At 33.9% G+C, this 22,600-nt stretch overlaps 1 protein-coding gene across 2 annotated transcripts; it reads left to right on the top strand.

Annotated features, from left to right (window-relative positions):
* Positions 1-216: 216 nt before the first annotated feature.
* On the top strand, positions 217-22,597 carry LOC120334580 (ADAMTS-like protein 5). Of its 2 annotated transcripts, none has more exons than XM_078120669.1 (13): positions 217-354; positions 3,813-4,111; positions 4,672-4,738; positions 5,491-5,590; positions 5,940-6,067; positions 9,069-9,192; positions 10,661-10,747; positions 13,307-13,476; positions 15,575-15,698; positions 15,823-15,974; positions 16,209-16,305; positions 20,217-20,434; positions 20,623-22,597. In XM_078120669.1, exons 1-13 carry the CDS (start codon positions 295-297, stop codon positions 20,806-20,808), a joined length of 1,812 nt encoding a protein of 603 aa, XP_077976795.1. In that variant the 5' UTR covers positions 217-294; the 3' UTR covers positions 20,809-22,597. The 2 variants fall into 2 exon arrangements, with proteins under 2 accessions (XP_077976795.1, XP_077976796.1); XM_078120670.1 differs by having other exon boundaries at positions 15,826-15,974.
* The last annotated feature ends 3 nt before the right edge of the window (positions 22,598-22,600 follow it).

Consider the following 22,600-nt stretch of genomic DNA (forward strand, 5'->3'; position numbering starts at 1 on the left):
CACGGTTAGGATGATTACGGAATCTTGAATGGTTGTGATTGCAAAAAATGGAAATTGTCGAACATTTAATTTACGTTATGGAAATTTAGCTGGTAATAAATTTTTCAGTAGAATGTTGAATCTATGCAAAACAATGATACAATGTAATCTGGTTTCGAAGTAGTCTATTTCACTTTACAAAACGCAAAGTCTCATTAACATATATATATTTATTTAGATATTATATAATACTATATAACTAAGACTTGCTTTAAACTTTGATTGAAGTTACCGCGTAACGTCATCAATATCAGAATGAAGATGAATGAAATGATCCTGATAACTACACTTGCTATCTGCTTTACTTGGAGTGAGGTAAGCGAATTAAGTTTTATGTATTTGTCAGTAATGTACTATAAGTTACAACGTCATGTATATGCTATGTTTACATTGTGTTTAACCTAACGATACATGCTGATTGAATTCCATATAGGAAAAACTTAGTATTTGAAAACAGAATTGATTTACCTGACACTCAATATACTTTCGAAGTGTCATATCAAGTAAGTTTTATTCAGCTCTAAAATAATCGTTATGGCGATACACGCACCACCAATGAAATAATAAATAGGTTGATCATGGACGCCAGGCAAACAAACAAAAAATAATCAATTTCAAAATGTACATACAATATTATGACTGGAATTTTTGAATGGAGAAAACTTCCGCACGCTCACCCGTAAAATAAAGCACTAACACATACTTCCTCTCATATTCGACTTCAAAACAATTGTTTAAATACAAATCAAAAAAACATTGATTCCAATTGTAAGAAGCCTAAGGTGTGTTGTGGTGTGGTCAATAATGTAACATTTATCTTCCAAAACAAATCCAAAATGACAAAGTAAAATAGAAAAAAACCTATGTTTGATGCTTTTAAATGTTAATAGAACCTTTTTAAATACATATCTATACCTGTGATCTTAGTTGAGTGTTATATTTCATTTGATTTATCACTTTGGCACGTGTTACGTCGGATACCCCGTAACACAAGTTTCGTGCGGCGATATAGTGTCAAAAAGCAGGACAAAATTACAAAAATATTATTGTAAGATATCTAATATGGTCTAAATATATAATGCAAGTAGGAATAGTTTGAACAAATCATCAAATAAGTATAGACCTGACATGGGCAAACTACGGAACGCGGGTCAAATCCGGCCCGCTGGGTAATTCAATCTGGCCCGCCGGTGCTCCCGAAGTATGCGAACCAAGATGGCGGACATCGGAACGTAACATGGGTAACAGGTTAGGGTTAGGCGATAATTTTTTTCCAATTTTCCTTATTTTAGTCCTATTATCAGTTCGAAGAATAGCCAAGAGCCTCCCGTAGTATTTATACCTAAAATTATGGCCTAACCCTAACCTAGTACACATATTACATTCCGATGTCCGCCATCTTGGTTCGCATACTTCGGGAGCCCCGGCCCGCCAGATGCTGCAACAGTCAAACTAAAATCATATTTTGATGTTTCAGTTAAAAAATAAGTTAAGGAATTTGTTGAGATTGCAAATAAATTTAGTTTTGGCAGAAGGCTTATTGTTTTCCACTTTTGCTTTTGTAACATACTGCAAATATTGTTTATTAAATGAAACTTATTACGTCACACTTACATGGCCCAGCAGTCTAGGTGGGCACAATTTTTGGCCCTTGGCCCAAAAACCTCGCCCACCCCTGGTCACTATTGACCCATGGACATGAATGTCAACTTTCAATTTCTTTTGTTAGCAAACTGCACGCATGTATAGGGAGATACTATAAATTATGCACATCGAAAAGTAGGCGTGCCAAAATTCTGTTGCGATAGAACACTTTTTTTTCAAATGTGTACGATCATGCTTCATTTACCGGATGGAGTAGGAAAGTTCGTAACGGAAATTAAAGAACGAAAGTGAAACACTAAAGTAAATTAGCCGAATTTTTTATGCGACCCAATTTTTTTGAAATGTTCCGCCCATTAAAAGCCCAACTTTACGCCGACGCAGAATTTTTTATGCAGACAATGAATTTTCAAAATTCTCTCAAGCTGTTTAAACACGATTACATGAATAAAATATTTACTTAAATAAAAACACACTTCGTAGCTCACCATGTATGATGAATAGATAATTGCACAAGTACCATTTACGACAAATTGTAAAAAAATTTGTTACTCGCTAAATATTCCCGCCATTAGTCCCCATTCATCCCCTCACATTGTTGCTAATGACAACTGATAAGTTGAAAATTTTCTCGCACGCGATCTATTCAGTTTGTTTTGATTTATGGATGCGAATCTCCTGGTATCTTGAAAGCATCCTGTCTAATTTTTCAGGGAACATAAAAGCGCAGAGAATTTGATAATGTTCTAATGGTTCGTTATTACCAACATACGTGTCTGGTAGCCCGCAGACTTTTACACCACAACAACAAAACAATTACAATAGATCTTTTCGTCGGATCAGTTCTGATAAATTGGAACATCGGGATCTTTACTTCGATGGACCGTGAAATATCAAATACAGGACACGCCTCGCTCTTTCATGCATTGATAACACATTCTTCCCTATTTTTGCAACGTGCACCTCGCGCTTTTTTCAGTTACGGTTGCCATAAATTCGTGGTAAATTTTTTACAAAATATGTAGCTATTTTCTGGAGCTACGGTTTGTTATCATATTTTATCTGATATATGTTTTTTAAAACCCCATTCTATCGCTTTCAATAAAAGTGGGGTGCCTTTTTAATTCCGCAGTATTAGTATTATTGTTTTTCTGACAAGCATGAGCATGGCGCAGGACAATTAAATTCAAATTTGAAAAGGTTTTGATATTCATGGCCCGAATGTAATATTTGTTGGCTGAGTACTTCACTAATTCACACTCGACGAAAGATATTTACGTAGAAATCTAGATCAATTTTACAAACAGTTTTAAAAGTATCCGGTCGAAAATGATAGATGAACAAATAAACACAAGGTCTTTTACTTGAGTTCTCCTGGACTGGCATGTTTAGAAATTCTTGTCAAAATTTATCTTTTTCAAGAGGGTCCTACTTGAATATGTCATGTAGTTATCAGCATATTTATACGCCCTTAGCACGCAACGCACGATTTTGACGCAACATTGGGTTCATCTGAGAAAATAGGGCACAATAATTGCGTGCTTTGGGATACTTCTATTTTTTATAAATTTTCATGGATCAGGGGGGAAAAGTGAGGAGGTGGTGCTCGAAATTTTATCAAATTTAAGAAAACAATTCAAAGCATATTATTCAATATCAATATTGAAGTCAGTCTCCTCCATGAAACGAGAGAAGTATAAAAAACGAGAGATGGAGTTCAGCATCCGGGATGAAGGATAATAAATGACTCAAATCCTTCTTACGTAATCTCCCGCATTTTAATAAATGTTTATTTATCAAAATACCTTAGCACGCGACATTCTGATATATCCCCCTACCACACATTTGTCAATTCCAACCATAGAATATAGATAAGATATAACTACTAAGTATGGTTTAACTATGTCGCACGCTTGGTTACTATCCTAAAGTCAATACGAATTATAAACTATATTACAATAAATGTTATTTCAATTTGTCATATTCCTCGTCTTTTCCACTTGAGATTGAACCTACGTCTGTGGGTTCGGGCTCTTCATTAAACAAACAAAAACATGTAAGCTTTTTCACAAATTGTAGAGTCACAGTTTAGCACGCAATATCAAAATTGATATTGTCATATTCGTGGTAATGAAAACATTTTGCTGAGCGAAATTTTGCTGTTTTTGCAGGCTATCGATCCTAGTCAAGATGCAACGCTTCCGCTTGTGCCAGCTTTCAACGGCAAACGAGGCGTGGACACCGTTGCAAGGCAGGACTTTTTGCGACAACAAATGCGAATTGGACCCGAAATGCCAGGTCTGGTTGAACCGGGTGACGTAGACGTAAATCTTTTGGACATTGGATCACCTGAAGACGAAAGTGATGACCTTGCCACCGCCCATTTCTGGACTCGTTGGTCTGATTGGTCCGTTTGTTCGCGAACGTGTGGGACCGGCGTGTCGTCTCGTACAAGACAATGCATCTCAAGGTAGGAATTTCATTCCATACGAAGAAATTCAGTGCTTCGTGGAACGAATCTTAAAATAACCACCTTACACCAGGAAGATTACTTTCTGAAAATCGGAATTTAAGCCTATTCATTATATTTGACCTCTAAATGGAGCCAAATAACCTTGGAAGTGAATCTAATCCCTATAATTCTGCCCAGATGTGTTTTTCACAATACGCGTACCAGTTGTACAATGCATAAGTTATTTCTAGCATTTAAGTAAATATTGCTTTGTTTGAAAACAATACGTTAGCTTATTGTGAAAGAAATCTGTTATGGGATATAATTTAAAGAAAAATTTTGAGAATCTTGACATTTTTTCGATGAAAATGATCTTGGCAAGTCAAAACTGCCCCAAAAAATACAGGCAAAGAGTTGCAAAATGAGTATAACAAAAAACATGTATTTAAGTGACAACCTTGAAACTAATTTTGGATGTTGAACTATCAATCAATATATATAGGGTATTAATTGTATCAATAATTAAGTGAAAATGAAGTGGATTTTTCTATCTCGTATTATTATAGACATTTTTACAGATACCCAACGAGTGCTAAAGTCAACTGCGAGGGTATTTCTGTTGAACATGAGTTATGCAATACACAAGTGAGAAATTTGAAACTTTTAATTTTCAAATACCTCAATTTTTAACTTTTATAACTTTAATGAAATGTTTATTTTTCGGAAACGTCTAGCTAAAATCCATTACCCAATCTGTAAAAAAAATTTTGATCAGTATGAATTGAGTTTTCTAAGGCTGCATGCATATCTGTATTATATTTGGTCATTATATTGTTCTAGCCTTACACTTTCATTATGTTGAAATCTAATACCAATATTTCGTCTGAAGTGAACACTATATATTTCTGCGTAGGATGAAATAAATTTGAGTAAAATGCCAAGTCGATATGCCATTATTATATGCACGATATTTGCACCTCGAAATCCTAAGTTGACTTTTTAACGATATATTTCGGATCGTATAACCCGACTATTAGGTTATTAGTAACCGATATTCCCCCTCTTAGCGCACTAGCAATGCTTCGTATGTCATAATTACTGACTCGAATTTCAGATTCTGATTCTTCCCTTTGAAAATTTAAATTTTATTTGGTAAAAACGTTAAATGTAGATTCCATAAATAGTTCTGACATACTTGTATGAAGTTTCCTATCTCGATTCCTATCTCCGATGAACGCAAAATATTTCAGTGATAACGCTTTCGTATAGTTGATAAAGTTACAAAATTGTTAAATTTTGTTGCGCTACGTGGTACTGTTATCAATTACTGCGCTGAATGTTTAACCCAAAAATTTTGAACATGTTAAAAATTGGAAAATATTTTTGTTTTTCCTCAGGATTGCCCAGAAAGTTCCCCAAGCTTCCGTGAACTTCAATGTTCTCGACAGAACGAGCATGTTCACCATTCAAAGACATTTAAATGGATTCCATATACAGGTGCAGTGAATAAAATTTTGCAGTTATAAACTTCATTTAACATGAGGTGGACCTATTGATCATTTTTGGGATAGCACAATCGATATTACAGTTTTTATAAAATGTTGCAAGCCACCTAATGGATAGGATTTTTATATTTATTACGGGATGACCCAACAATATGACAAGCCACGGCCTTTGGTCCTGTTAAATTTCCATGTCGGTTATGGGGATAGCTAGCCATTTAGTTGTATCAAAGACATTAACTCACTCGTGGAAAATATGTTAATACAGCAATATAATAAACTATATAATAAAAAATGTTTATTTGTAAACTACTAAAGTAAAGTGTGGCAACTACATATTACAGGAACTAATACGTGTGAGCTGGCTTGCCTCATTTCCACGTTTCATTACTTTCGTTCTTTCGGAACAGCAGAAGATGGTACAAGATGCGGAAATGGAGGAAAAGATATTTGCATAAAAGGAGAATGCACGGTAAGAGAGTTCACATGATTAAAAAGCAATAGCAAAGTAACAATCTCGTTAGTACAGAAAATTTTCACATTGCAGTATAATGTTATAATACAAATAATATTTCATCGTGTGGATGTGGAAATTTGGCTGACCTCGTTTTCTGTTCGCTTAATCCGTGCGTAAGATAAACCATAAATGTGGCTGAATATCCTGCATAAATTTTGGAATATGTTTATTTAAACGCCCGAAGCGACAGATCTCTAAATTTATTACTACTTCTTATTCTCGTGCTGGTAAACACATTTTGTTGTATTGACAAAACGCGCATAACACGTTACGCAAAACACGTTAGAAAGATTATGAAGATCCAGTTTCAGTGTAATTACATATTTTTGTCATTTCATGGAAATTTTAATCTTTAAGAATCATTACTAAACACTGTTTACGGCAATGCACCCAAAACACGACGCCCTACCCCGCTAATTTGACGCTCCCAACGTTTCACCCACGTACATGGTGTATCCAACCCACTGCAAAAACATGCGGCAGATTAGCCTAAAGAAACATTCCTAAAATCATGACAAATAGAATACCTGAACCCTATTATCTTTGGGTCATTTGACATCGGTAATTACAATATTGGGGATCCTTGGGACTTTTCTCAAATAGAAGTTCCGTGGAATTTTATGGGTGTAAACACATTTTACTCAAAATGTTATTGGAGAGCTGAAAATTTTAATAGACTTCTGCAAATTTCCCTTTCGCATAAGAGCTGGTTACGAGTCAACATTATGTAACCGGTTACAACATATATCCGGATAATTATTTGACCAGAAAAGTAGTAACATTACTTTCAACATTCACAATAATTTTAAAGATACCTTAGTGCAGTAACTTTATTTGCATTAAAACTTAAATGACCCGATTTGCGATCAATTGAACAAACCCCACGGATTCGAGAAATTGCTTCCGGAATATGCGGTTACTTTATAATCCTTTACTTCCCATTTCAGGGGTTATTACTGAATCAAGAGATCATTGTGAAATCTCCTTTCCGTTTCAAACCTATTTTTTGGTTGCAAAACGCATATTTTGACTAAAATTAGTGACATACAACAAAAATTATATTTTTTAAAAGAGTGGTATACTTTCAGAACCAGTATTTTGGATTAATTTTCGGTTGTAGTTGTCACGAAAATTTAGGATTTGGTCCAATGACATTTCTTATGAATGCACCCAGATGAGTCAACTTTCATCAAAAACATATTTATTTGAATAAATTTCGTGGAGAAACTCACCATACCTGAATGGACCCAAATATGAGGGCTTTAGAAAGTGTCCAAACGATAAATTTCTGTCACGATATCGTGCATGTTAAATTTTAAATTGTCTTCCGGAGTGACACAATTTACCGCTTAACACATTCCCTCATTAAAATGATGGAATAATTAAATAGTTAGTAGTTGTAGTTGCGTAAAAATTTATAACTAAAATACGCAAACACATAACGTTTTTGTACGTCACCCTATTTCACAAAACTTCAACATGCGGCCTGGACGATTCATAGATCATCAAAACAGATACCATTATTCGCAATTCCTAGAAAGTTCCAATCAGGACTCAAGTTTAACGGTACCGGTAAAATTCTTGAATCACTCGTGCTGAAACTTTCGATTCACAAGTACAACGTGGCAGGGGTGTGGCTAGTATCACGTTTCAAAACAAAAATGACATCATAATTATTAGTTATAGCTTCCGCATTCTGCTCCATATCGTTGTAGTATTCACATTTCACAAACTATATGTGGTTTTGTACATAATTGGATGGTAATTTTGCTTATTTACGTCACAATTAATTGGCTTCACACACATTGTGACGTGACATGAGTCACAGATAAAAATCAGCATTGTGACAAATTTCTCTACAAATCGCTATAATTTACATAAAAAGCGTCACAAATGGTGATTTAAAGGACATTTTCGTAACAATAGACAATTTCTCAACATTCCCGAGACGACAATTTGCGAGTTGGGGTGAAAATTACCGTCTATCCTAGTGTTTGAATGGCAGCTCCAAATATTGTGGGTTGTGGCTTTCTTACTGTGGTATTATAAGATACAACCCACTATCACGATAGCAAGTCTGATTTTCTTTGAAATCAACTTCCGTTTGCTTTAAAAACCCGTTTGCGGCTTTTATTAAATGCAACTAATATTATACAAAGTTTGAAACCATATATATTTACTGCAATAGCTGAGAAGACAATATTTAATGGGATTTTAAAAGGCGTTTTGTATAACATACAACGAGACAACCCGAAAACCCACCGTCCAATTATGGTGGAATAATTCTGATAATTTCATCCTTCAGGCAGGGCGTGTCACTAACTTTCTAATGCACAAATCGATCTTAAATCGACACAATTTCTATTTTGATAAAAACATCTTTTGAAGTTAACGGCATTTTTAAAAAACGGCTTAATTTTTGCTCAAAATTCCATCGAAATTATTTATTTAAACTTTGAATTTAATGTATGAATCACATACCACAAATAACTTGTGAAATACCACCCATCAACTGGTACTGATGTGATGGCGTGTGCCACGAATTATATATTTATTTGAGTTTGGTTTGTATATTTTTGTAAATGGTTAATGTACTGTCGCTAGTTGCCCAGCGGGTTTTTGTTAATTTTCAGAATTGTTGATAGGATGATGTATGTGCGACTATTTTATTTTATATCAAAACAGAAAAACAATATTTACCAATATCTTACTCAGCAGAAGTAAAAAGACCACTCAAGATTAAATCCGCCATTGCCCATCACTAGTATTTGTAAATGCCGCTAATAGGAGTTTATTACAAAACCTCATGTCTAAAAATTTGCAGCAAAAAAAACTGTCAGCCACGTTTAATTTTTCCATACAAACTATAATTTATCAGATATCGGTAGCAACTGTTGGTGATGCAATTCCTCAGAAATATGTAAAAATTATCTTATTTTTTCTTATCTCTTCTTAGAAAATTGGGTGCGACAATGAAATCGGATCGAACATGACAGAAGATGTTTGTGGAGTCTGCGGAGGAAACAATTCAACTTGCTTCCATATTCAGAATGTATTTGATACTCTACCAGACATCGGAGGTAAACGGCTTACATTTGAATACCAAATTGGTCACATACGTCTTCCCACCAGCGTTGTACGACTTCAAAACCAAAAATTAGCCACCATGATACAAAACTTATTCGCTATTATAGTTACTAGATAGTTAATCTACTTAAATTTGGTAAACAAGTCAAACTTGCACAAATTGCAAATTGCAGCATTTTAAAATCTGTTACTTTCACTGTGGCATTGCAAAACAAAAACATGTTCTTAGTTTATTTTGATTTGGCAAGATTCACGGTTGATATACAAGTATGAAATTTGTGGTTAGCTACTGAACTGATGGAGTAAGATGAGTTTGTGGCTGATGAAAAATAAAAACTTGAAAAGTTTTTTTGAAGAAAAATTTTGCAAAATTTAATACTTTAATTTTGTATTTTTGGTATAATTAATTTTATTTAAAATATTCGCTTACGTTGAAAAAGGTTGTTGCGTTGAACTGAAAATGTTGGTTAAGGCGGTAACGGTAACGTCACAGCTGAAGGATAAAATTTTCGTCAACGTATTTACCAAACGTTTTACTGATATCGTGAAAAGTTTTGAGCATTGTAAATAACAAAAATTTACTGATTCCATGTATCAAAATATTGTTTGGTCAGATTTTAAAGACTATAATACCTTAAAATCACAACCACCTCTGATAGATGCATGAATTTTGTCATGTTTTACATGAAACCGACCCCGATTTAACCTCAACCTTCTACTTTACAAACTGAACGTAAACACCCACTGGCGGTCTCGCGTCAAGCTCAATACTTAATCAGATAATCTTTACATAAAACGACAAACCCGAAACATTAATATATAAGATAAAAGTTTCATATTTTTTATTCAATATTTTTTAATCATTCAGTAAAGACCATTAGCAAATATTTATTTCCCTTCTGAACATGGTCCAGATATGGGCCGTGCTCAACTCGTGGATAAAAATGAAATTATCTTTCCAATGTGCATAGAGTTATTTATAGTTGCAATATGTAATGCAAACTTGATTACGAAATATTACGTTTATAGCTGCGGAATTTACACCCGTAGGGCGGCATAGAATATTTTGCATTTTTTGGTTAAAAAAGTTTCAAATTTAAAATAACCAAATTTTAATTTTTTTTGTCTTCTTGAATATTTATTGACATGAAACTCATTTTGTTAAGATATTTATTAAAAATCACATGAAGATGGCAACCATCTTCAATTTGCAAAATTTATTACTTTGGTACAAATTTGCAATTTCGTTCAATTTGTGTGGAGTAAAACACCAAATGGTATCGAATGTGTATCCTCCGGCGTATGGTACCGAAAAATGTCGAGAACTAATATACAATGCTGATTGTCGTTGACAATTGTTAGCTTCATTTCTTTGAAAAATACTCTATAAAAATTTTAACAATACAATTCATCCATCCTTTATGCTTTGCCATTTTCAATTTTTTTTTCATATTATTACAGCATCAAGCTACGGCTATCATGAAGTTGTGAAAATTCCCTCTGGATCTACACGTATCAATGTAAAAGATCATAACAAGAACTATTTGGGTAAGTTGTAAACATTTATTATAGTTTTTGTTTAAATTTTGGTCAGAATCAATGATTTGGAAACTTCCTAAATCATTTTGATTTAACTACCAGTACACTGACAAAAATTCCCGTGTTTCAGATTATCTTTGTAGTAGATTTTTTACAAATCTTTTAAATTATCCTGGTTTAATTCAACAAATCTCTCGGATTCCGAGCAAATATTTACCGCCAAACACAAAACAAACACCGATATCTCAGCTTACTCGATGTTTAGTCAGTTTATCTCTCTGGAATGTCATGCATTGCAAAAATGACGAGTATCACGCAACACAGCCATAAATAGGCCAAATCTTCCGGGTCGAAGGTCATTTTTGATTTAATGGAAAATAGATAATCGCATATTGGAACTTTTGAATATATAAGAATGATACAGAATAGGCGATAGGTAGCAAAAAAACTTGAGCTATCGACATTCTTATGTAATGGTCGCTGCCAAACAAAGCAAAAAAATAGTATATTCAAGACATATTAAATATTCAAAAAGTCGAATGAATCTTCTGAATAATGTTGGCGTTGTGTTACAAATTTTGCCTGTTTTACTATAAAACAGGGTTATCCTATGCTACATTTAGACTGAGAATAATATTCAGATTGTTCAGCCCTGCCATTGTGATAAAAAAAAATTGTAAATTTCTTGCCCAGCAGCTATTGAAAGAGTTACATGCGGCGACTTTTTCGGATAAAACTGTGTTCGCTAACGTGATAATGATTCTTGGTCCAACTTTCCTTTCCTTCGAGAAAATTCCAATGATCTCATTTACTTTTTGATAAACATTTGTGCGTGTGTACCATTATCCAAATACTAGGCGGCGTCTAACAATATCAGAAAATATTTGAATAACCAGTAGGTGTGTGCGATGATCGATTGAAAAATATCAGTGGAAAGTGTTTTGTCACGCTATATCGTGTTATTTATTCATCGCCACCTGTTAAAAACTATTTGTAAAAATCATTCATTTTGATCGTTTAATACAATTTTTTGGTTTTTGAACAAATCAAATTTCGATATAAGTGGGTAGTTTTGTGGCAAATTTTCTATGTTACCGTGGTTCTGTAAGGCGTAGCATACCTTTTTCATAATTGCATCTATGTCAGATAATGGGCAGCGGTATTTAAAAAATTCACGATTTAACAACAGGTACACTAGCCCAAACGGAAAGATTCTTGTGATTTTAGTAAACTTAGTAACTCGCACCAATCAGAGCCGAACTGTGTTAATATTCCGTATTTTTTTAAATCCGATAATTTACTCTGCCTGGAGATACTGATATGGTTTACATATAGACTTACTTTATTTTACGTATTTATCTATAGTGTCATCAAGCGTGACACTTTGCCAAAATAGGGTGAAATGTCGTGCCTGTACATCTACTATTTCAATGTTTTCCATCCAGGAATGTTTACCTGCGGGCGTGGTGGTATGTGCGTAAGTGACTGTGTATGTTTAACGTTGTCACGCGCAGGCGTAAGGTTTACGCAATAAAAATAATTTACGTTGCTACCTTAAGTGTGACGCACAGTAGTAAAAATAATCATGACGACTTTATGAACTGCAACATTGGGAATTTCATCAGTGTAGCGCAGTATTCACAAATTTGTTATGAGTTTGGCCGGAGAAGTTGTGAAGCCAAAGCGTTTAACAAACGTAAATGAGACTACTTGTCAAACAGGTTTTGTAACTTCAACGCTGCCATTATGGCTTGAATATTTCTCTTTTATTTTAATGTAGTCATTTTTCAATCAGAGGAATAACTCTCAAAATTCAACAATAATCTACCTTGACGCGCCACGAGATAGATATATTTGAGCGCGCAAAACGTGAGAATATCTGACGATAGTCAGGTTTATCAAAACCTCAAAAGTACGTAAAATCAAGCAATGATTTATTAGTACAACGCCACAAGTGTTGTACATAAGTATCTATGTACACACGCCCTAGTGGTACTTTCCTTAAAGACCAATTCTTAGAGGTTTACAACGGTATATTGACATTCCGGCGCGTGTACTGTACTTGCTCTTGAATTTGAAGAGCATGGTAAATCATCTTCAAGATTTATTAAACCGTTTCTGTTTGATCTCAATACTAAAACACGTTAGGGGACATTTGTAGTATATGATTTAAACAAGTTTTCTTCAAAAACGATTCAAATATTTCTATGGTAGAGTGTAAATGGAGTGGTTCGACACCTCCACTGAGCAAAGATGAGGATATAAGTGGGAATCCAGTACACTGGGGGGCAATGTGACTTCCGTCGTTAAAAACAATGTACATAATAACATAAGGAGAAATAATTGTGACGTGACAATTTAAAGTACGATCCGAATATCGAAGTAATCTTTTTCCTGTGTAGTAGTAGGGGTCAACGTAACAAAAAGCTGACTTCATTGGAATAACCAGATTTCGAAATCAACTCTTTCTACCTTGGAAAATAAACGTCAATATTATAATCAACTAACTAAAACAAGGTTCTCTGTTCAGTAATACTTTAAGATTATAATCTCAAACTTATTTTTCAGCTTTAAAAGAAGGAGAAGGAACAAGTGAGAAATACATTATAAATGGCAACTGGGTGATAGGTTGGCCTGGAGAATTCCCGACCGCTGGAACATCTCTTCACTATGAAAGAGTAAAAGATAAAGAAACGTTTACTATTGCCGGACCAACCACAGAAGATTTATATATCATGGTAAAGATTTTTGTATTTGATTTTTATCAAGAGGTTGGATAATATATTGCTTGCAACTAAATAAAGCCTTACATAAAATTCAGTGCATTAATATGCTTTAGGACTGTTTAAAGTATGAAAAATAGTAAATGTTTGTGAAACCCCTGCTAAACTTATAAAATGATTTTGCTATTATACGACTACAATCCTGCAGCGATCAGCAACTTTTCTAAAATTTGCAATTTATCTCGTTACTGAAAGATATTCAATTGCTCTTTCTATGACATATAACCCTGGTTTAGTTTGCGTTGCGTTAACATCTCTCAGTATTCCGTGATCTGTTACAATTTAATGATATAATCCATCGATGTCAGTATATCAAATTCAAATCTTTACTTTTTTATATGGTAAATTTGGTTCAAAATGAGGGTCTTGGCGTGACGTTAAATGCAATTTTGAGGTTTCTTGTCTCTAATCAGACTTCAAATTGAGGCAAAAAATACCTAATATATTCAAACAAAAATACATTTCTGCAAGGCGCTTGTGAATGTGAACTAAAACGTTACTCTTTTTGTATGAACTCATGTTCCTTATTACACGGTTATATAACTCCATAAATGGAACTTTGTCTGAGATAAAAGTCAATGTTTCTGGTCCACAAAAGCTCAGCGCTTCTATTTTACTTGTCCGTCTAATATTTCGTTTGTCGTACGCGTATCTGTAAGCCAAGACAATTTTCCGGTAGCGGATATCCTTCAACAGAACGGATGTTTCTGGTTTCAGGAGGTCGTATTTAAATAACTGCTAATGAAGCCGGACGCTAAATATAGTTGGCGATCTTGTACTACGTACGGCACTTTCAGAACGAAACTAAATGCGCTACCTGTTAAACGATACTTAGTCGTACGACAATGTGACAATGTACCTGTTTTGGTGACACAAATTGTCGCTAGACATTTTTGAGATAGTTACACCAATACGGGTGGGCTTTTTTATTTTCAAATACTTTACATTTAAAGGTTTTTATGAGTCTGGCTAGCCGCTAGCGCTATGATAAATCAACCCACATCCCATTGATATACGGGGTAAATGTATGTACGAAATTAAATAGCAGTAACAAGCTTAACGTTTTACAGAACTAAGTTTCGAATGCTGGTCTTAAGCGTCATGATGCTGTAGTTTTGACGATATTTTTTTACTAAAAAACGCCAAAGAAGTTATTCTTGTACGTAACTGAATCACATGTTTCATATGAACATGTAGGTTTGTAGACAGAATATTTCAATCGGCCACAATCAACAATCTGTCAAAGATGTCGTGAAAAAATCAAATTTCAAAGTCGCCGCAGTTGTGTATTTCATAAATCATTTTATATTTATCAGTCTTGCTGTGAGATTGACGCACGAATAACGTAACGAAAATTTTATGTTCTATTTCTTGGGGGAAACCGAATGTTGATAACAGCATACAGCTTGTACAACTTTTATTGTACACGATTTTTGAGTTTGTTATATAGTAAGATAATAATAAAAACAAAATTGTTTACTCCAAATACCGCGACTTCACAGCTAAAATTTATAGTGATAACGTCGCTGTGATCATATTTTAGCGATAAATTGTGATTTTCATATTTTCCTTAGAACAATTCCATTCTCCTCTCCTATATTATATCAACAATGCATTGACGACATTTGTTATCTATGTTTTTGTATAGTAAACGGATTTATTTCCATGGGAATATTTAGCCATAAGCATACCCTTTCAAGGTTAATATGATTATTTTGACGTAATCTATTCCCTTTCATTATGTTTTCGCTTGAGCGAGATAACCTTTGGCACATTAGGTATTCGCAATTTCATTTACTCTTCTTTGTAGCGGTACAAAACTGGCTATTTTTAGCTAAACTAAATACGTCATTAAATTATATTTTTGAAATATGACGCGGTTAATACTAAACCAAATACACGAGAGCGAGTACCTTCAATTTAATGTAGATTGGGGCTTCGTTACAGTGCCGGTAATCTAGTCCTAGACTAAGGGGCATACTACAGCCTATTCTAGTGTATACTAGTAACAGCTTATGGTGATCTTTTGTAACAGTTGTTACTTCAATTTCAGGTTCTGACTCTAGAAGAAGCTCCACTTATCGAATACGAATACTGGATGCCGAACTCCGCAAAGGAATCCGGTGACTTCGCAGAATTCAAAATGCAGAAAGCAATATTGGTGGTTCCAGATGAAGGTGGGTTAGCTTTTCATTAACGAACAGTATCCCAACTTGATTTCCCCTTCAAAATGATTTTTTAGGACTTTGGATATATAAAAATATTTTTTCTTTTATAACCGCCTCTATTATTCACTTTCAGAAGAAGACTATAGAGCAAAAATTTCTGCAGCTGGACTTGATTTCAATGCCGTAAAGCCACCAACACTTGCTCCAACAACTACCACTACAGAACCTACTACAACAACAGTACCCATGACAACTACTACTCAGTCTGCTATTGACGAGTTAAAGGTAGATAGAATAGTTTACTTGTATTTTTTCAAACAAATTTATAAATATATAAATCTTTCAAAAATTAATGCCTGAAACCTGGTCTCACTCAAAAAAGAGTTATAACTCAGCACTAGTATTTATTTATTGGTAAAAAAAATTCTATTTGTAGAATTAAATCATTATGTAGTAATTCCGTTGTGCTAGTGATTTCATTTAAACTTCGCTAACAGCTACTTCTGGCATCTATTTTAGCCACCATCGCGGAAGCCAAGCACTCGTCCTTCCTATTGTGGGGCAACCTGTAAGAAAACACTCAACAAGAAACGACAATTCTGCGAGAGTGATTTTGGTAAGTGAATCACTAAGCTATTTAGGTATATATTGCCACTATTTTACACAGTAACATTATAAATTCAAGTCAAAATATATTTCCTTGAAGACATATGACGTCATCCTTTGTAATAATAACATAATTCAAATTTGCCAAAAAACAATAAACTAACCGAACTAAAACATCCGATATTATCTACGGTTATAAACAATCGGTAGTAGCCGAGATAAAATATTTAATAAAACGCTTTTTCCGTTCATTCCATTGAAGATCGTATTGTCGATACATATCAGATAAAATTATTTTGCTAGTGCTAAAAGGCCACAAAAATGAACAATTAAGCAGATTTATACTTAGATAAAACTTGATAAGTTTAACTTCAAAATTGAAGAATAGTAAACTGTATGTAATAATGTTTGCGAGTATTACACATTTCAACATTTTTTACAAAATCTAATGGTATGTTCCCAACAACGATTACTTAAAATTATTGGATAACATTTGGTTTATCCACAACCATGTGAATATTGTCGACAAAAGTATGCAAAACCACTTCGAAAATGTCAGCACGTTTTCATTGGTATAAGCAAAATCCACGCCGCAATATGAACCTAATTGAAATAAAAGATAGCCTAAAGCTGAGATAAGATTTCATTTGCAAAAAACAAACATTTATTCCTATTCGAAAGATGACAAGTTATGGTTTTGACATAAGTATGATTCACCATCATGTTGTGTCAGAAGATAGTTTCAATCATAATTTGTAACGGGGATTAAAGATATTATATAGCTTGTACGTATAAATGTAGAAAGTATTACTCACATTCAAGTGTAAAACGATTAAAAACTACAAATAGATGGGTTCTCAAGTCTTCTACCTATAAGGTAAAATGATAATTTTTAATTAAAAATAAGTTATATGAGTTCATAACATGGATGATGTCATCAACAGTTATCGACAAGGACATTATATTTACGAAGGTGTTTACTTGCTTATATTACAAGCGGTAAACAGCAATATAAAAACAAAATAAATCACTTCCGCGCTTCACATAACAAGGTCACATATTTGAGTGCAAAGTAAATAGCTAATTACAGAATAGCATTCTTTCAAATGTTTAATTAATACCCGATTTTCAAGTGCAGGTCATACTGTATACTATAATAATACATCTTTGTTTCAAATGATACGCCATGACACAGACATACCCTAATAGTAGAAAGCAGTAAATGCCCCCCGCAGAGAGATATGCATAGAGTCAATATTAATTTATCACAGAAAAATATTTACGAAGGAAATGACATTGTTTTGACTTCTAAGTAATTCAGAGAGTCAATGTCTGAGAATGTATCCATGTGTTGTGAAAACTGGTTTCAAAAATATTTATGTACAAAATTAGCCTTTGTGTGAACACAATTTCCATTTGAACTTCAAATTTAATTTCATTCTGAGCATGAAGCCTAAATTTATTTTACTGTGTGTATTTTGTTGCGCAAATATTGGGGCAAAAACTTAGTTTACTAGCGGTTTCAGATCCACCACTTTTGAAACTGAATTCAATGTGAAGCGAGTGCATTAAACTTACTCAGAGTAAATATTTGTAATGAATATGCTATTCTTGCTATGAAAATCGTTCCGGAACTGCAAAACGGTCAACGTTTGTAGCTCAATTTAATTTTAATTTGTCGTGTCAAATTAAAAACCCTGTATTTACATAAATTCAGAACGTTACAAAACCGGCACGTTTCTTGGTTAAAACACTATTTACATCATTTCATACTTTCAAATACGCTTCCGATTACCGGATTATTTTGACCCAAACATCAATATTGAAAACTGACGCAGAACACCACAAATACCTTCAATGATTTATTTATGTCCTTTTATCATTTAGAAACGTTTTTGCAGTAAACAAATTTGTAATCGTTTAATCCGACAAACTCATTTTTGTTTCGTGGTGGACGCAAAGTCGTTGTAATCATAAATCGTGATTGGGAACTTGTACCATCAAGACTACGCCTAATTTTATATTTTTACGTTACTACAATGTCGCGGTTACTACTACCAAGAATTAAAAATTGATTTGTAATACTTTGACAAATACAAGCGCTGGGCATTGAAAACGAAATGGTTTAGAATGAGCAAAAGTATAGAAAGGTGATAAATCTATTGCAACCCAAAGTACCAGGAATTCCAATATTGGCAATACTTATTGGTCACATGAGCAAAATTGAAAAACAAGAATTATGAAAAAATATAAAATAAATAGGTGTAATCAAACCTGGCTCCAAAATAATGCGAATAATTTGCAATAACAGGTCTGTTTGTTCCAATGTGAGTAAATCCCACCGACCCGGTAAACACTTACTCCAATGAGTTGATGACGCGATTCTATTTGACTAAAATTATGTTCATTATATAAATATGGATGTAATGCACAAGCATATCAAGTACGTCATGATGAAACTATATAGCGTCGTTTATTGGGATCAGATTTACATTTTATGCGTTTACTTACTACCTTTGTTAAATCGTGACTTTTTCCATGCGATCCTACTAAAATGTTTAAACATGTAACTCATTTTGTTACATTATGGTCGGATAATTGCTTCTGAGGTCACGACCTAAGTTAAAGTTTTATGGAAATGGCGTTTTGTTAAACATAGCCTTAGGGTTGTGTTTGAAGACAATTAAAATAACCCCAAGAAGTGTGCACAGGGCATTAAAGTTTGATTGATCTGGGTCCTCTTTATATATATATTTTTAAAAAGGCCTTTGTTGCGGATTAAATTTTACGATACAAATATACTAACGCCCTGTTCATGGTTGTGTATATTGAAATAAATCTAAATCCAATCACTGCGCTTCAAGTGGTTTAGTCTTTCACCTTGTGGTTGTCAATCTAGTAAAAATTGGTTCATCGTACTCGGCGTTTATAAACAGAAGACATGTAACTAAGAGACTGGTGTCGGAAAAATATTTGCTTATCGGTCATTTCCAAGGCTAATTCACCGGCAATAATTTTATTCATTGAGATTTTACAGTTACCAGAATACATTTATTGTTTGATAAGATGATGTAAGATAATAGCCAAAGCAAAAGAATCACAAAAATATTAAAAACACAAAAATTTGTGCATTTGATCAAAATCTAGTTATAATTATGAAAACGGTATGCCCTCAAAAACTCTTGGGAAATACGTGTTGAAAATATTTTTACGAATCTTATCAAAAGTTTAAATTTCTGCGCGCTGTTGAAAACACACAATATCAAAAACAATATTGGCGCACCAAATATTGGAGTTTTTTACTAAAATAAAGTACAAAAATAAAAAACAGGCTTCGAAAGGCTCCTATCGGGGCGTGACAAGATATTCATCTAATTTTACATTCGACTTCTTAATTGGAAATACCCAACACCTTTTCGAAAGCTCAAACAATTTACCTTTGCAAACTCAGCCTATTTTTGAACACACAAACTGACGAGGTTACAAAAAACACTCATAAAATTTGACATATTCGAAGAATTTCCTGTGTGTGAATTGATCCATTGTTCTACGACGGCGTCATTCGCACGTGGTGACTTTAAATCGCAAATATCAGGCTAAATTGAATAAACATTTGCCATATTTTGGCAGACAATACGTCTGCTTGACAACGATGTGTTTTCGCTCCATGCATAGTACCGACCCTGGTAACCCAGGAAATTTTACATAACATTTTGGTTGAGTAGATATTGCTTGTCAGAGATGGGGTTAGGTCATTTACAATCTTTCACCTTTAGATGACAAATCACGCTCTGTCCTTGCTGTTGTCAGTTTTATTAATTATGCTACCTACTATACTTAATACCGGTACTTTCTGCCTGCTAGAACCTACCAAGTCTGCATTTAAAATAGCATGCTAACTTGGGCATATTTTCATTTCAGTTGTTCATGCGAGAATAATCTCAAAACGCCAGCAGCGTGGGAGATTCGCGCGATATGAAGTCGAGGTCCTCACTGTATACAAGCGACGATTCAAACTTATGAGACGTGAATACATATGGGTTTCAAATTCCTGTTGCCACAAATTGCGCCCATACAGACATTATCTTCTTATGGGTAGAAAGGTCAAGGTTGACGTCACTGGGGCTGATAAATCTGAGGTAAATTGAATTATGTTAATATCTATTTATAGTTTGTTCATACTATATAATTTTTTTTACAAAGAAAAAGGCGATGATCTCCTTCGATTCATACTTATTGGTTTTAATCTCAAGAGAGAAATTTTTAAAATGTATTAGCATATTACAATCATTCACGCCCTATTATAACTATTTCTTTTCCATTTTAGGATATTGACATGAATCCGGATAAAGTCCGCCAGTATGAACCCCGATTGATCGTCGATCATTCCGATTTCTGGTACGCATGGAGGAAATACCAAATCAAAATGGCTCGTGCCGCGAAGCATATAAACTGCAAAAGATACCGTTATCTGGCAACTAAGTTTCACAGAAGGCGGCAAAACGAGGCATAAACTAGTCAGAATTTGTGACGTCATGATTTAGCAACCGTTGCCAAATCTTGCAACTGAAACAACGCCGTCCGAGTCATAAAGTGGACTAAAACAACACATTACCTCAAACCGATCGGAGTACGGAAGTACATTTCCTACAGTTCATTGCCAGAGCGGAGCAGATACAAATGAGAAAAACTTGATATGACTGCTCCTAGCAGATGACTGTGATACCGTGTGACAATACCGTGCTGCAAATACTAATTCATCATTTAGAATAAATTAGCCAAAGGCAAATACCTGCGATGTGCGCGTTTTATGACGATGACTTGAAAGCATACTATTAAAATGAAGATCGAATTTTTAGTATTCGAAATATCAGGGAGCATCCTTATCTGAATATGGCTCTGTGCAATTAGGCACTCAGATACACTAAACTTTTATATTCTTCCATGCATCTGGAAGAATCTACTAATTAACTATTTGCGTGTCTAACCAGAACTGAAAAGCCGTGATTCGCCATACAATTTTCGTTTTTTCTTCTTTTTATTCAATAAAGGGTCTATCTATCTGTCGCTGATACGTAAGACGCTACTATTTTTGGGAGAATCGCAGCTCTTCTGTTTGGACATTTCCACCAATTTAAAATTACTGAAAATTTGTGTCATAGGCTTGTCTTCGCCCCAAAATGTTGTAGTTGTAATGTTGTACTGGTGTTAAAATGTTTAGAATCATTTTAGTTTGACAAAGAGTGCTCAGCTCACCACATCCTGTGTGAGTATGATCCTGTTCTTGTTCTTTTGTGTAGTAAAACCAGATTTACCTGAACGAAATGAATAATTTCTCGATATTTAGTGATTTAATTTTAGAAAACTTAGTTCTCAATATGACCGAGCATTATTGTACAATACAATAGTTACATGTAGAAACAAAATCAATAGTGATAACGACAAACTTCGATTTATAGAACTTCATATATGAATGTTTAGTAAATCGACATCCCGTCGTTTTGCTTTTGTCAAAATGCGATATCACTTTTCTATTTTTGCATTTTTTTTCGCTTCAAAATTCATCCCCCTTGCCTATTTCTCACATAATGTCTGACCTAGACACAGACTGACTTCGATATTGGAATTCTTTTTTATTCAATTTAGTGATACGCTTTACAATGGGCTGGTATATGTGACAAAATTTGTCGACTATTAAGTGGATGACTATTAAGTGAAGCGTTTATAGATAAATGGTAATTTATACAAATTAGTACTTGCCACCAAAAATTTCATACTTTTTCGAGTTCGTCATTTTCTTGTATACTTTCTTTATTTTTTGGTTCATGTTTTACCGTTTTGTACATTTTTGCTTCATTTTTATTTGTTTATCATTTTTTTTCGTTTATTTCCTTTTTAATGACGACTCCGCTTATACTAAATAATATGAGAGGACACAAGATTCATTTTGACTCGTTAACTTTTTGTCAACATTTTGTTTGTTTATTTATCTTTTGACTTACACCTCCAATTATGAAGGTTCCAACTACACAATTACATTTCAAATGTTTTGGCTGAATATGATCGAATCTGTGAGTCCACAAAATTGATTGTTCATATTTTACTTTAGCAATTTTTCCATATCCATGTCTGAAGTTTGTCGTTTCTTAGTTCTATGAAAACCAAGTCAACACACAAATACTACTAGTTCAATATGACTAATGGCTTCATTATTCGCTTCGTTTTACATTTTCAATGATTTCATTCCTTACATTCGCCAACAAATGTTTCAATAAAATTTTCTATGCATTGCTACTATAAAACTG

The sequence above is a fragment of the Styela clava genome, chromosome 15 (assembly GCF_964204865.1).
Source record: "Styela clava chromosome 15, kaStyClav1.hap1.2, whole genome shotgun sequence".
In the NCBI taxonomy this organism is placed as follows: Eukaryota; Metazoa; Chordata; class Ascidiacea; order Stolidobranchia; family Styelidae; genus Styela; species Styela clava.

Bases quoted from the DNA above. Each gene is read 5' to 3' on its own strand.
- LOC120334580 (XM_078120669.1), top strand. From the start codon at position 295: ATGAAGATGAATGAAATGATCCTGATAACTACACTTGCTATCTGCTTT. The intron at 4,112-4,671 runs GTAGGAATTTCA...ACATTTTTACAG, and splicing joins ACAAGACAATGCATCTCAAG to ATACCCAACGAGTGCTAAAG. The intron at 5,591-5,939 runs GTGCAGTGAATA...TACATATTACAG, and splicing joins TAAATGGATTCCATATACAG to GAACTAATACGTGTGAGCTG.